The following is a 15,970-nucleotide window of genomic DNA, read 5'->3' on the forward strand; positions in this document are numbered from 1 at the left end:
GGATGGAAACAGTAATTTTTTTAATTTTTTAATTTTTTTAATTTTAGGGACCAAATATAAAATCAATACAAACTTTTAAGGATGGAAACTGTAATTTTTTTAAATTTTTTTTTCAAGTGTTGTTCAAAAAAGCTGCACACGAATTAAGAATTGTAATAAATAACAATATTCATTTTAATAGCACCCAAAATTAATAAAACATATAAGATGATCTTCACTCTAGCAAATATAGGCAGGTAATGAATTTTCACTTCTCATTAATCCGAGCAACAATAAGTACCAAAAGGTAATCATCAATATAAAGCAATCCTCATCGATTGATTAGGTACAACACAACAAGCTCCAAGTACATCACTCAGAAGCTGCTTCGACTAGCCTTTTCGTACAATTCACGTGGCCAGTTCCTATTCAAATTGTTCGCAAGAAAGTTGGTAATCTGCAAAATCAGAAGAGTACTAATATCAATCCCGGTTCAAAATAATAACAACAACAACAACAACAACAACAATAATTAAAAATAAACAAAAAGATATTCACCTTTGTTCTCAAAGCACGAATTGATCCATCGGTGTCTGTGACATTATCCAGACAATTAAAAGCATCTTTGAGAAGGCATGGGACACAAGCTTCAACATGTGGAGATAGATTCTTGAAAACGTCTGTAATAAAATCAGCTGCCCTTGGATCGAGAGGAAGAAACGGAACTTTTGCAATTTCCCTCAATGCGTCTAAATGGGCTCCGGATTTTGCAAGTCTATGGATAGCTAAGATAGCCTCGAGCTGTCTTAGCACAGTTTGTTGCTCCATTACATTTGCTCTCTCTTGAGGACTACGGAGAAAAACGATAAGGAAGTTAAGTCTAAAATTCAGTAGTCCAGCCACTAATAGCTAGGAATAAACGAAAAGGGCGAAATTTCGAAACCCGAAGATTAAGAAGTCCAAAAGAACGTAAGGTTAATAGGTAGAATGGCATTTTTTAGCATAGCTGCAAAAACGAGTTTCTGGGCAAGTTGCAGCCATGGTGAAAATGTAACAGACGTCATTCAAATATCAACTTAAGCAACACGAAGTTTGAAGTATTAATTGAAGTGCAAACTACTATATCGGAGATAACTCTACTAACATGTGACATATAAGTTTGCTGCCAAACCAGCAAAGTTTGAAAACGAGGCAGTGAGGTCAATATTTTCACTGATGTATGGTAAAACTGCCAAGTGTAGAAGAAAATTTATGTGAAACATGAACAAAGCTCGAAATAAAAAACCTGATATCTGGGTAGTATTTGAATGTCTCTAAGATCTCATTCCCAGAGTGTATATGCCCAGTAATCGTGCTTTCGCCATCCAGTCTACCACGTGATAGGGCACATATTGCTTCGGATAGACACTTGTTTATCGTATCCAATGCAGCCGAAAATGCCCCAATTCTTTTCTCAATTTCTATAGACTGAATTTGAAAAAATTTCAAATAAATCAAAAGATCGGTGAACATCAATTACAAATTTAAAAACACAAAAAAATGAAAACGAAAATATTTTGCAAAAAGAACAAACAGTTGGCAATAACAAAGTTGACATCAATAACATGAAATTCAGGGAAACAAACAACACAAAAAAATAGTTATAAAGCTTGTTCATGGTCCCATGCAGATAGCGGGTTAATCAACACCTATATAACTGCTAATATAATAAATACTCTCTGTAATGCTGAAAATCAGATTAATAATTGCACATTGGAAGATATGAATTAAACATTCTACAATCCATGCGAGAGAGAGGGGTTCGTGGACAGATATGGACAGCACATTATCCAGACCATTTGGCGAATATATGTGTATAACAACAATTTTGGCACAATCAATGAAAAGTCGAAAATTAGATAATGAGCATGCAATTTCACATTTGCGGAAGTATAAAAAGCGTAAAGAGGGATTACTTTATCATATAAACCAGCATCCTGACACTGTCGAGCAGCTTCAATCAGAAATTGCTGTCTTGTCTTGCCATCAGTTAAAAATCTTCCCAACTGACCCTCTTCTCCAATACCTCTTGAGCCAAGCAAAAGATATATACCACCGTCACATAATAGAATCTCTGTGAGAAGTTGCTTTAGCATCAAGGTCCTCTGTCTTTGCTGATCTGTGTTACCTGTTCCAATCCATGATAATTGACCACCGCCCAAAGCGGCAGCTGCTTGAGCATAATACTCTAGTGCCATTAACAAGTCACCGTGGCGCAAATAGGCTGCTCCATACTGCCTTATAATGCTAGATGTCTCAGCAAAAACATCCATCACTCCCAGTTTTTGTCCAGACACAGAACCTTCTGAAAGGACACCATAGTCGGCTAGTACGATTGATATATGCACGGAATCAATACTATATCCATCATCTCCCATATCTTTGGACAAATGGACAACAGCCGGAAGCAACTGGATGCTCAAAAGTAAAACATACGGATACACCAAAGGGTCCTTTCCGTTCTTTGTATAATATGATGGTTCGAACTTATTTAGATATGCCTGCAAATCTTCCAAACTATACACTGGTGATGTTCCACCATTCAGGACAACTGAAGGAGAGGAGCCACCAGAGCTGTCTCGTACAGCAGACAACATGAACCATAAGAAATCCTCAATTGTATTGAAGATGGTAGGTAATTCTCGAAGTAACCGATCTACCAGCTTCCTGGAACCAGATATGATGGCATGAAGGAGTAACTTTTTCTTGTCATATGAAGGCCGGCCTACCCGGTCAACCATCCGTAGGATTTTCTCACATTCTTCTGAAGCAGCAGCTGCAGTCTCTGCTGATACCATACCTCCAGTAGCAATCCATTCGGCAAGCTAGCAAGATAAGAAGCTCATACGCTTATGGACTAGCGAAATAAAAATTATTAGGAAGGGGCATTTATGCCATTCATACCAGAGGAGTGAATTGCTGCGACAGGCGAGATGTTCGGGCAACTCCTAGAGCATCGTCATAATAGCCAGTTCTCAGGCAGAAGTATATCTGTTATTAAGCAGAGGACAGAAAATAGTATGAGAGGAGAAAAATTAGTTTGGACTGCACAACCTAGCAAAAAGTATTTTTTTTTTCTCTAATATTTCAGTGTCAAAATGACGGGATTATTTTGCAAAGCCCTTCAAGGGGGATGCATTATAGACCAGCTATTGTTTTCACACAAATCGAAAACAATTAAACCTAGAGGTCGCGATAATCATTCTTTTTACTTACTTATGTCTCTGTTGTTATTCAACTAATGCATACCACTAAGAATATGACATGGAATGTCTAGAGAGTCATACACCATTTGACATTACATAGAAGACTCTGAAGCATTTCAGATATGAAATAAAAAAAATTGAGTTTAATATAATTGAAATATGGACAAGAGATCGGGACTCAGTATGACGATTAATCTGATAACTGAGGAACCAAGGATACCAAAATATCTCAGCCATAGCAGAGGCATGTGCCAAATTTATCAGTCGACCAACAATTACAAGAATAGTGTCAAACCTGCTGCCAAGTGGTGTCTACAGGAGGTTGTCGCCGGACATCGGTTACATCAAAATCAAGAACTCCATAGTCCCTTAAACGCATCTGCAAAAGGAAAAGTTATAGCAAACCTTGAAAAATTAGAGTATAAGATGTTTTACACACTTGAGCTTGAATATATTTGGCTGCAATGCAGTAAGGTCAGACAAACCCGAAGGAAGGCGCGAATCTTTTGCAAATTTCCAACAGCGCCACCAAGAGCAGCCTACGAACACATTAGCAGATGAACATGAACCGTATTAAACATTAAATAATTGTGGTATATACTTCAGGCTATAATATGGACTACATTCACAACAAAGCAGGGATTAAGAGGCCGATACTGAAAGAAAGTACATTCAAGCAATGCAATCAGATTCAGTGATTGAAAAATCCTTAAAGATGTATACTTATGTATAACAAACGCCATGAAGATGACAAAAAGGTAGTATCAACAAGAATATAACATGAATTTACCTGCGCAGGATGACTATGAATCATATCCATCACATACTTTTCGTGTCCCCATTCCAGATGGCGCCGAGCCCCCATTACTAAAGACATTCTTCTGGAGCTACTCCGTTTTACAGTTGGATCCTCACCCATTAATGTCTGTCAATAACATTATGCATCACCATAAAAGTGTCAAGTTTCTGATATGACCTTGTTTTCAACCATGAGAAAAAACATCTGAGAAAGTAAGGGTTATATAGAAGAAATGATTGCATCGTACCATAATTAGGTGCCATATTTTCAGCATGCTAACAGATTTTGCACCAGATGAGTCGAGTTTCAGACTTTCGTACGCATTTCTGAAAGCTGCAGCAGGCTGGAAGAAAGAGAATTAGCTAGGTATGAGTTAACTTTACACAAAGTTCAAGCAACTACATGAAATTATGGAATCCATTTCCTCTGTTCATTTTGAACAAATAACTCATACAAAACAGATTCAGTAATTCAGAAATCCGGATAAACCAAGCCCACGTATATTTTGTTGAATGATAAATTGACCTGACAGAAATTTGTGTACAGTAAAACTACAACGTTGTTCTTACTTTGAAGGGTGAGCCATTCTTTCTTGCGGCATTAAGACTCTTCACAACTTCAGCATATGCGGCAGCCTTTTTTTCAATCACAGGTTTATTTGCCAACAGTGCAGGCTCCAAACTAGATGGAGCAGATGAAACCCCACTTCTGGAAGTCATAGGCACTATTTGACCCTGCCGACTAACCCCACTATTAGAATCACGAATATCAGTTCTGGGTAGGGTCGAAATTCGGCTCAAGCTCTGAAGAAAGTCCCTCTTTTCCTTCTGCCAGTCCTCCTGTGAAGAAAAGTTTGCCATGGAAATGAGATTAGAAAACAATAGAGGGCGGAATAACATATTACCAACATGAGATACAGCTGAGAATTATAACAATGATAAAGAATAAAGATACTCACCTCCAGAACTGACATCATATAATCATTGAAACTTCTAAGATTATCCTTCTGAGCTTCCTGAACAGCTGAGAGCATTGTCATTTCATGGACCTGGTTGCAGCAATGGCATACACATTGAAAATAAAATTCAGCGAAAAACCTTACTTCTTTCATTATTTTATCATGTAAGGTATAAACTATGTCTAATCTTTTAAAAGGAGGAATACCTGCTGAAGATACTCTTCGACTGTCGTCGCCTCCGCTGGAAAGACATCTTCGAATGTTGTCTTTGAGAGGGAGTACGACCAAACACAAACAAATAAAAGAGAAAAAAAGAGCGAGTTATGTTAGTTTAAACATCTTAGATAAATTTAGAAAAGGACATCAAATTAGTAGATCAAATAATAAATGACATATTCAAACACAACGGATATTTTGAAGTTTGAGTAGTTTAGTGATCAACTGCCAGAATAAAAAATTTCACTCATTCATAACATTCTGGAAAAAGTGATTAGAAATGAAAATTTATTTTTACCTTTAGCTCAAATGACTTGAGATCACGAGCAAGCTGCTCTGCATTTAGCCCCTCTCGAGCTAATAGCCTGCCGATTGAAGAATACTTCATTTCAGATATTATTAAAAAAGAAATGTAAAACGAAAAACTATCAAACAGTATCATCAGCAACCCGTTTGATGGTACAACACATAGTACTATGTGTTTATGAACTTCCTAATTTCATCGACTCTGCTCTTCTTTATCAATTTTCAAAGCTAAAACATGAAATTTATAGAGCATAAAGTATCAACAGGATATTTCAACTTGAAAACCAGGAATAATACAAAAATCGAGTAGCGCAAAATAAGCACACATGACACTTGTAAATAAGATTCAGGAAAATAAAAAAGATAACTAACTACCTAGTAGCCGCAATAGATTGGGAAGGAGCTTCGGCTCGCAGGGTTTTTGCCTTGAGCTTCTTCGACAGAGCCTCCAACTGATCCAAATTCCTCTGTTTCCACCATAACAACGCCAAATACAATTCAAATTAACCGAATTATGAAACCGAAAACAAAGCATATATCGGACAGAGAATTCAGGTGAATTGCGAACGGAAACCTGAAGCGGCGGAAACTGAGCTGAAGGAGCAGCTTGTTCGATAAGCTTCGAAGAGGAATGCAGAAGATCGGTCCAACCACTCATATCCGCATCGTTCGCCATTGCGATAAAAACGAAGAAACACGCAGTACACGCACTCTGATTAACAGAGTGCAGAGAAAATATCAGTGTAACGCTTACAGTATACGCAGTGTGAGTAAACAAAAATTGGAGGGGTTTTGGAGCTTAAAAGCCCTAATTTGAAAAGTTTTTGACGCCGTTGATCGTGTGTGACGCAACCTACATTAAGTCCTGTGCACCGCTGTATTTTTTCTTTCTATTTTTTATTTTCAGAAAATAGTTTTCCCTTTCCATTTGACAATAGGGGATCAAAGGTGAAATGTGTTCAACCTTGGAGGACCAAAACTGTAATTAAAACAAATATATGAATATCATTTATTATAATTTACAATTAAAACATATTAATTAAATATTCAATTGTGAAAATAAAAATATTCAATTTAAAATAGTTTTTCTTTAAAAAAAAATATATCCATAAAAAATTAAATATCAAATTAAACATTTCACATTCTTAAAATTGATAATTGGGTTAAAGATAATGGGGAAATAAGTATAATTAATAATTATCCAGCTATACATTCCAACTATTTTTCTCTTACATAAGAGTAAAACCAGAAAAAAAAACTGGCAATAGTAAAATCCTAAAAAAATAAATCTGTACAACACTACTATACAAAATTCCCCTCTATTTTTTTTTTCACCCATTATGGCACAGCACAGTATAAACCTCAGTTCCAAGGTACTACAAGTTAAGCCCACTGTCCAATACATTAGCATATATAGTACAGTCTTTTTGAGCAGCTACTCTTTTCCAAAGCTTTTTCAATCCAATCCAGCTGTTTTTATTCAGCAGCTAAATTTTCAGAGCTCTGATGAAATACATTAGCAGTAGTAGCAGCTGTGAATGCCGGTTCTATATTCTCGTTTACACTCTTTGTCGGTCTTTTCAACCTCTTTGGTCTTTGTGTGTCGGTGTTCTGTGGGGGCTCGTCGATTTCGTAGTCCATTGTTGTTGTCGGTTTTGGAGACAACTGTTTAGAACCCTTTTGTGGCCTCGGTTTTGACTGCGTTGACTTTTCTGTAGCAGCTTTCCTCTGTGGCAATAGTTACACATAAGAATAGAGGTCAATAAACGAAAATCGAAAAAAAATGATTTCATTTAATCCTAAAGTTACGAGAGCACAAATTCCTCGATTCTGATCTGAATATTTCCGATTTTGGAACAATAATTTTCATACTGAATTCCAGAAGTTCCAATTTCTTGTGCCCGTTTTTTTTTTTTTTGAATGAAATTGGAATACTTATTAGATTCCGAATTCCGATCCGATTTATTTTCCGAAAATTTTAATTTTTGCCGAAAATTACACTTATAATATCAATATTGTTATGCATTTGACATTATAGGTGAAGAAGACATTGGAAATCCCGAATCCCGGCAATTTTGATCTGAAATTTTTCGATTTCGGAACAAGTTTTTTCATTCCAATTTTCTGAGATTCCGAATTTTACGATTTTCTTTGGAACGGAATTGGAATTATTTTTCACTTTCGAATAAAATGGAAGTTTTCCGAAATCGCTAACAAAGATGTTTAGTCGAATCAGAAAATTCATAGGCGGACAGAGATTTATCACCTTTTTGCTGCTGAACTTTGATTTGTCGGGATCGGGCAGCTCAGATTCATTATTATCCTGCAATTCGATGTTTGCAAGATCCTCCAAAGAAGCACCGCCTTCTGAGTCAATACGTATGCCTTTGGCGCCACCTTTCTTCTTCTGTCTATCTTTAGCCTGTTTAGCAGATAAAATAACGTCAAGATCTTTGATTGCGTTTTTTTCAAGAATAAAACCATTTGGTATTTATTAATGATGTGAATTAGAACATGAAATAAAGACCTGTTGCGAAACTTGTTTGAGTTTCTGGTCCAATTGAGCATCGTCGATTAATAATGATACAACATCTTCAGGAGCCAAAAGATCACCCTGAACATGGCCACCTGTCATTACAAGCTGCTGAACTGTGTTCTTCTGATTGGCTCTCTGCAGAATCTTTTCCTCAACCGTCTCTCTACATATTAGGCGGTACACAGTTACCTGTTGTGATGAAAAGAAACATATTAGTGCATGCATTATAAAGATCAAAACCCAAAGCCACTTGGAATTTAAATTTATTAAAAAAAAAACTGACATCCTTAGTTTGACCGAGACGATGAGCTCTATCCATGGCCTGTAAATCCAAAGTTGGATTCCAATCACTTTCGTAAAATATGACAGTGTCTGCAGCTGTCAAGTTGATTCCAAGCCCACCAGCTCTTGTGCTCAGCAAGAACACAAAAATATCGCTCCTGAGCATAATTCGACACTCAGAAAGATTCCATATTGAAAGAAATAAAAATCGGCAAAAAATTAACCAATCGCGTACCTGTGCTGGAAATCTTTCACCATGTCTCGACGGTCCATTATCGTGGATGACCCGTCAAGCCTCAAGTATCGGTATTTCCTATAATTCATATAATCCTGGAAAGCAAATGATAAGGTTGCATTTTAAGTGGATGAATTAAATTGAAGGGGTTGGCTTTGAAATTTGCCACCGTGACTAGAAAAAACTTACCTCAATGATATTAAGCATTTTTGTCATCTGAGCAAAAAGAAGAACACGGTGATTTCCTGCTCGTAGACGTTTTAGCAGTATATCAAGGGTTTGAAGCTTCCCAGAATCCTGGAGGAAAAAAAACCGAAAAAAAAAATTCACAAAGATGCACTATAATGGAACCATTAAAAAGCAGAGGGTTACAGAGAAGCAGAACAGACCGTGAGCATCTTTGCAGGGTCAAACGGTTGCATAGGTGGACAAGATCCGAATATCTCATAGGTAAGTTGAAGAGCAGGTTTTGAAACAGGTAATTCAGCGTCGATTTCTTGTATTAATTTGTGAGGGCGAATGGGCTTATTGGGGCCGTTACAATCAGATGTACGTGCAAATCCAATCAACATCCTCTTAAGCCAAGGGTTATGCCACTCTTCATTCATCTTGTACGCAAAATTTCTATCTGAGCAATGCGCATTTATCTGATAGCCCAATACAGAATCCCCAAACAAGACTTTAGTACACATAAAAGTCGAGTTCATTGCATTTAGTACCCCAGTTATTTTATTGGCAAAAACCCCCAACGATTTAATTTTTTTTAGCAATTAGTACCCCTGTTTAGGGGGTGGTGTGCTAAAAAAAATTGAATCGTAGGGATTTATTTTAGCAATTCGATATAACACAGGGTCACTAATTGCAATAAACCCCATAAAAGTCATTAACAGCAAAAGAAAAATCATGTGAAATAAACATATAACACATACTGGAGGTGCTCTAGTTCTTGGAATGAAAGAGTACACTGAATGCACAAGCTTGACATCGCATAGAAGCCTATCTTGATGAGGTACGATTAGAGCCTCGAATGGAGCATCCGAAGGACCTGTTGCAAGCTTTCTTCTAAGTAAATCGGTCTCTGATTTACTTGGTAATAGCAACATTCGTGTTACTGCTCGTACTTTTTCCTTTCCAATACGAGCACATTCGATGTCGTCATCACTGCTCTCCGTCAAAAGGTCGAACATTTCCTCCGATCTCATAACCGAGAACAATAATCTCTCCATGAATGAACTAGTTGCCACGAACGATACCTCGGCTGGTGATAAATCGACAAAGCGGGCGAATCCAAATGTTCCACTTTGTTGGAGTGTGGAATGAAATATATTTTCTGGAGAGAATATGTTAAAATGCTTCTCGAATGACTCTCGACTTAACCTTTGACCAGCTTCTGAAATTTGAATGTTGGGACCGTCAACAACTTCTTGGTAGACCAGTTTGGGTATCTAGTTGAGTTTGAAAACAAAAAATGTTCAGCACCGACATATAGTACATGATACTATATTCATCAACAATAAAAAGAAACTAAAGAAAAAACCGGCAGAGTTACACAAATCATAACAGCAAATTTTTGCCCATGTACACATTACACTTAAAATGCTGTCCGGTGCAAGAATAAAATGTTACACGGGCAGGAGAATATAGTAAAAACTAAAGGCTGAGCATCTCTTCAAATTACCTCATACACGATAGGATTTCTACTGCCAGAACAGAAAACCTCTTCTAGTTCACCAAATGGAGCAGGGAGAAGAGAATTTTGAATCTCCCCGAAATGGAAATATGAGCTTCCCTCATTTCTCTCAAATAATTCTGGATGATTGCACACCTAAAGTGCAGAATAAAAACACATTAGTTATATTGTTAATTTAAAGCTAAAATAATGGTAACAGAACTTCCAAAGTAATATAGAATTCAATCGACAGCTCACCTTCCTCAGCTGAATGACGATGTTCATCAGATTCAGAATTTTTTTCTCATTAAGATGTCCACGATTTCCATCAAACAACTCAGAAAGGGATATCTTGTTCTTTATAGCTTGATAGAAAGCATGCTGCCGAGAACTTAGTTTACAGTGCACCATAACCTCGGTTTTTCCTGTCAGCTCAGAGACCACATCTTTCTTAACCCGCCGCAGCATAAAAGGTTTCAGAATTGCATGCTGTTTTCAGAAGTTGGAGAAAGAGAGAGTCAGAAGCAAAAGAAAATCAGGATCTAATACCACCTAACTACGTGTAACACAACTGATTGCAGACTCACAACATGCACTCAAAGGCTATAGAAAGTAAACTAATGACAGTTCTCACCAATCGATTAAGCTGGTGCTCGTTTAACGTCCCACCGTGCTCTGCATGACTCTCGATTCTGTTATAGCCAAGAAGAATTGTGAGGAAAATAACGTTTGAAGCTTGGAGAGAGTTAGAACCTAGGGAAGAGACATACCCTTTTGAAAACCACTCATTGAATTGTTCATGACTATCAAATAAAGTTGGCATAATGAAATGTAGGAGCGCCCACAGTTCAGCCATGTTATTTTGAATTGGAGTACCAGTCAGAAGCAAGCGGTTCCGACAATTGAAACTGAGCAGTGTCTTCCATCTTATACTGCCATCTCAACATCCAACATTGGTATTAGAGGTACATTTAGATCAATACATATACTCATATACAACAAGTAATTTTGTCACACGTTAACACCAGAAAAAGATACTCGGTACGATTCACTTTCTAGATAAACTCGTGATTTGTAGTGTTTTACATGGAAAAAAAACTAAAAAAATATGAGTGGCCAAACCTGTTAGAACTTTTAATTGCCTGAGCTTCATCCAACACCATGTATTGCCATTTTACACGACGAAAGTACTTCTCATCAGACACTAGCAGCTGGTAACTGGTAATGAGAATGTGAAATCCAGCCTCCCTGACATGTTAATTCGAGTATTGTCAGTAGAAGCAAAAAAGGAGGAATTGGTATGCTTGAATGATACACTAGACCACTGTTAAGAAGTCAATATTTTTAACTGGACATCACTTCAGACAGTATCATTTGATGTAGCTGTGAGTATCAACATATTTCTTATTAACATACAAAATGTCATGCTACACACGGTTACTAATACCAGTTAGTCAGTTACACCTTACTATTGAAATAAAATGAACCAGTTTCTGTGACATGTAAAATTGGAAAAGTCATACAAGAATCGGCCGATTCATCACACTGATTAGCAGATAAATAAAGTTTAAGGATGATAGAAACGATAAATCACCTTCGATAGAGACGCTTAGGATTAATGTTCTTCCTAAGTATCGTACGCTCCTGAAGACCACCCCAATATGGAAGAGTCTTCAAGTCAGGGCAGAAACGACTGATTTCATCAGCCCAGTTATTCAAGACAGAAGCAGGAGCAACAACCAAAAAAGGCCCCCATATATTCTTCTCCTGTAAAGTACAAACAGTAAAGTAAAAGAAGGGCTAATAGTTCCAAAATTCAAACCACTGATTAATTAATCAATTAATTACCTCGGCCAAATGAGCCAAGAATGCCATGGCTTGAATTGTCTTTCCAAGTCCCATCTCATCAGCAAGAATACCATTTAAGCCCTAAAAAGTTACGTGCGTTAAAAAGTCATCTAACCAGTCTTCTAAAAATGGGGTAGACACTCAGAAAATTTTGTTACCTGCTCATAACAATTAACAAGCCACTGTAGGCCTTTTAACTGATATTCTTTCAGGGAACCCTTGAACAACTCGGGTGTTTGCACTGTCGATGCCACGGGCATGGTTGATCTGAGAGCATCATATACAATGGGTTAGAGTATAGCTATTTATACAACTAAAATTTGGGAGGTGGAGATATTGTAGAGAGAAGGGGGTACGCACGGATGAAGCAAATCAATGTTGCTAGACTCATCTTGAAGAGGGGCCTCAGCGTCTGCAGCTAACCGAAACTTTAAGCAGTCATTATCAAATGCATTTGTAATCATTTTTTGCTTCGAAACTGCATCATGGGCAGCTCTCAGAGCTTCCCTTCTCAGTTCAGCATCTTCGGGGTCCTCTTCCTCCTGCTGAGCTTCTGAAGCCATTTCTAGGTCACCAGATTTTTCTTCACCCAATTCAGAGGGCTGTGAGGTCTTATTCTGCATGAAATGACTATAAAGCTCTGTCTGTGACAGCAGAAAGTTGAGCCTTTGTTGTTGCCTCTTTGCTTCACGAAGTTCCTGTTCTCGTTTTAGAGCTTCTGCAGCTTCTTTTTCCTCTCTTTTCCTCACTTCCGCCTTCACATATAAGAATTATGTAGGTAAAATGTTCGACAAAGTAGAAACCATATGGAATCAAATGCCACCACTCAACAAATGTTTACTACAATCATAAAGAAAAATCCAAATTTGAGGAATATTTTCATCTCAGTAATAATGTTTGTCTAACGAAGTCTTTTAAAAGAGTTGATGATCAACGTTTTCTTAACCTGAATACAGTAAAGAAAACAATAAAATATGTACCATCTCCTTGTCAACTCTCTTCCAAAATACTAGCATGTCTCTAGCTAGTTTCCTTGTCCGAAATGCAGCACCCCTCATCAATTTAAGGGATCTGCTAACCTTCATTTTTACCTGAAAAATAAACAAGGTTAGAGCATTTTTCATGGTGTAAAACTGGAGCACAAGAAAAGTGTGGATTCATCACAACAGCACAAACCTCTCTTTGACAGGTATCGGAGATCCTTTTTGCGTCGGTTAATTGCTTTTTGTGGAAATTGATGAAAATTCTGTGTTGTTTCGGAATATCTTTCCTTGCTATATTAACCCAATGTTTACTTATCTTTTCCATTTCTTCCCTCTCAATAACAGAAGGGTCTTTCTTCACCTTTGGCTTTTTGGGTAAACTGCGCTCAATAATCTGTAACACCACATATTAAACCCACATGATTAACAATCAGATCAACTATACATAGGTATTAGTATAGAATGAATTATTTCTGACCTCGTAGGTATCCCCTTTCTCCAAAACTTTCACATAAAAAACCTGCAAAATACCACCGTCCGACAAAATGGATCGCCTAATCCCTCCAGCTGCCCCTTCTGGGATGCCATTGGATTGCAGTGCAGCTTCACTTATTTGAAGGCAAAAGTTTTCAGCAGAGTTATTGATCTGCTGGTCTTTCAGTTTATCCTGAAGTGATTCATACTGGGGCTTGGAGTCACCCATCCCTGAACTAATTCTCTGCTGAAACCAGTTATCAGAAGCCATCATCGCAGCTAATGACCCCAAATCAAGGGTACCCTTTAGGTAAAATTCCTCCACCCGGATATCAGACATACTTGGCAAATTGAGGGATGATGAGAGCTTTTCGTATGGAAGAGGAATCCTATAAGTGATGCCATCCCCAATATCCAGATATGCAGGTTCAAGATTTGGTCTGAAAATTTTGACCAATGCACCAAAAAATCAGTATTATAGATACAACTTGCATCATGAACAAACAGCCCATCTACTCTATGCTAAATAATACCAACTAAGACTTGGCCTAGTGGTATCGGAGCCTCTCTTAACGTGGTGCTTGAGTGTGTGTCCTTTAGACAAACTATTTTCTTGTTATTTGTCAGCCTAAATATAAGGGGGAGCTTCTTTGCTTTTCCATATATCTTGACAAAAACATGCGACATAACTTCTGACATATTTCTACAATACTTAAATTACACAACTATTTAAAGGGTGACCTTTTGCTTATTCTAATAACAACAATTCCACCTAGTTTGTAGTGATTAAGACGATACTCCACTACAAAGCTAACATCGTCAGGCATTTGAAAAGAAGCAAGTGCACTATGAACAATCATAACTAGCATTATATAGTTGGCAAAAATTAAAACCAGTAATAAACTTAAAATTCTAAAGCTCTGAAGTGCACTAAGTTAAAACGGCAAAATACTTCATGCATATGATATAAATTTATTTAATCAATAATAATAACATTGCCTCTAAATGATGAAAACAGTGGAGAGACGCAAACCTGGAAGCACCATATTGCAACCCAAGATCTGGTTCCGGATAACCTCCAAATTTCTGGGAATTACTATTGTTGGGATAATCTGACGTGGATTCAAACTTGTGCAGCAATCCTCTGTTATCATTCGTTAGTTTGTGATCTTTCAGAACTACACTGTTTTTCATCGCCGTTGTCCCAGTTCTTGTCGGAGCAGGACTTTGAGAAGTGTAATTCTGCCTCCTCTTATACTTCTGAATATGATCTCCCAGCATTGCTCGATATCTTTCCTCCGAAATATATGGACTATAACTACCAGTTTCTTCTTCTTCGCTACTGTAAGCACCTCGTCTCTTCTTCTTAAACCCCCTCTCTGCCATTATTCCATTCATATGATCCCCTGCAACAAAAATAAGTCGAGAATATATTCAGTAACTTTTACAGCTGAAGTACATAACGGTAGCCCATGCATGTATTATGTATACTCCTACAGTGATTATACGAATACATGTCCAAATTCAACAACAACAGGCAAACATAAAATTTCTAGTAAACCAAGTTGCCTACCTTGGCTACCTCTGCTCTCATCCTGACTACTATTTGCATAATAATCAAAATCTTCATCTTGTTTCGGCAGTTGAAAGTTCATCAAAGGCTAACAAAAAAACCCAAAAATCAATACCAGGCATAATAAACTCAATTCATCAAAAGATAAACCAATGTATCCAAAATGCCTATGCCCTAATTAACACTATCCCACGTCACAGCAACACTTCAAAATCAATAAAACCCTAAAAATGTCTACACAAATTCATCACAAAAATTCCCCAACTCCACATGAAACAAGATCGCAGCAAAAGAAACCCCCGCACACATCAATTGCAAAGAACAGATAGATTCTCCCGTACCTCAAGATTGAAAAGATTCGCGTAAGAGTACTTCCGCTTGGAGTCCATAAGCTCTGTTACTGATTGCACATCGATGGAACCAGAATTCAGCGACGGGCATTTGGGGGCGACGAATTTTTAAAAGGAGAAGTTTTTACGGTAGGGTGGGCGGAAAAGAGGCGGTGGAGAAGATGCGGAATGGAGCCCTAACCCTAGAGAGAGAGAGAAGTGTGACGGGTGGGGGAGAGATAAGGGGAAGAAGAGATGGAGCGGGGACATAGGTGGAGTTGTGCATTGGTCTTCGCTAACTTGAGCCGTGCGAAGGGATTGGGTTAACGTGCGCCACTTGCTACAGTGAGCCTTTCTTACAGTATCTCTTCTGCTGAGCTTTTTTTCCTCTGTTCCAGAAGTAATTGTACAATACTTTTTGGACAGGGTACAATTGGAAATAACCATCAAAATAATTATGATTTTGTATTTGTACTTTTTTAATTTTATGATATGATTTAAGAGTATTTTAATTTTGAAAAATATTAATATCTTTAAA

General features: G+C 37.5%; 2 protein-coding genes across 3 annotated transcripts; both read right to left on the reverse strand.

Moving 5' to 3' along the window:
- Positions 1–150: 150 nt before the first annotated feature.
- On the reverse strand, positions 151–6,470 carry LOC105976582 (Nucleoporin interacting component (Nup93/Nic96-like) family protein). The gene is made up of 15 exons (XM_013001822.2): positions 6,078–6,470; positions 5,879–5,970; positions 5,496–5,562; positions 5,188–5,247; positions 4,982–5,071; positions 4,593–4,862; positions 4,271–4,366; positions 4,015–4,149; positions 3,710–3,763; positions 3,520–3,603; positions 2,923–3,009; positions 1,935–2,843; positions 1,265–1,446; positions 538–829; positions 151–436 (listed from the first exon to the last, which is right to left on the reverse strand). Exons 1-15 carry the CDS (start codon positions 6,177–6,179, stop codon positions 356–358), a joined length of 2,601 nt encoding a protein of 866 aa, XP_012857276.1. The 5' UTR covers positions 6,180–6,470; the 3' UTR covers positions 151–355.
- Positions 6,471–6,666: 196 nt separating this feature from the next.
- On the reverse strand, positions 6,667–15,891 carry INO80 (DNA helicase INO80-like protein). 2 transcript variants are annotated; one of them, XM_013001873.2, is made up of 23 exons: positions 15,445–15,878; positions 15,104–15,191; positions 14,564–14,936; positions 13,535–13,970; positions 13,250–13,450; positions 13,054–13,164; positions 12,434–12,828; positions 12,232–12,340; positions 12,074–12,154; positions 11,820–11,992; positions 11,348–11,473; positions 10,996–11,157; positions 10,860–10,917; positions 10,484–10,714; positions 10,235–10,381; positions 9,486–10,001; positions 8,946–9,203; positions 8,746–8,853; positions 8,557–8,651; positions 8,323–8,479; positions 8,031–8,228; positions 7,770–7,925; positions 6,667–7,231 (listed from the first exon to the last, which is right to left on the reverse strand). In XM_013001873.2, the coding sequence occupies exons 1-23, from the start codon at positions 15,490–15,492 to the stop codon at positions 6,980–6,982; spliced, it is 4,479 nt and encodes a 1,492-aa protein (XP_012857327.2). In that variant the 5' UTR covers positions 15,493–15,878; the 3' UTR covers positions 6,667–6,979. The 2 variants fall into 2 exon arrangements, with proteins under 2 accessions (XP_012857327.2, XP_088681714.1); XM_088825588.1 differs by lacking the exon at positions 15,104–15,191 and having other exon boundaries at positions 15,445–15,891.
- Positions 15,892–15,970: the final 79 nt, after the last annotated feature.

The sequence above is a fragment of the Erythranthe guttata genome, chromosome 11 (assembly GCF_056151865.1).
Source record: "Erythranthe guttata isolate IM_541 chromosome 11, IM_541, whole genome shotgun sequence".
NCBI lineage: Eukaryota > Viridiplantae > Streptophyta > Magnoliopsida > Lamiales > Phrymaceae > Erythranthe > Erythranthe guttata.

Bases quoted from the DNA above. Each gene is read 5' to 3' on its own strand.
- LOC105976582 (XM_013001822.2), bottom strand. From the start codon at position 6,179: ATGGCGAACGATGCGGATATGAGTGGTTGGACCGATCTTCTGCATTCC. The intron at 3,010-3,519 runs GTTTGACACTAT...GCTTAATAACAG, and splicing joins TAGACACCACTTGGCAGCAG to ATATACTTCTGCCTGAGAAC. The intron at 437-537 runs GTGAATATCTTT...CTGATTTTGCAG, and splicing joins TTCGTGCTTTGAGAACAAAG to ATTACCAACTTTCTTGCGAA.
- INO80 (XM_013001873.2), bottom strand. From the start codon at position 15,492: ATGGACTCCAAGCGGAAGTACTCTTACGCGAATCTTTTCAATCTTGAG. The intron at 13,451-13,534 runs GTCAGAAATAAT...GTGGTGTTACAG, and splicing joins AGAAAGGGGATACCTACGAG to ATTATTGAGCGCAGTTTACC. The intron at 8,229-8,322 runs GTCAGTTTTTTT...TCATCACAACAG, and splicing joins GTCTCGGTCAAACTAAGGAT to GTAACTGTGTACCGCCTAAT.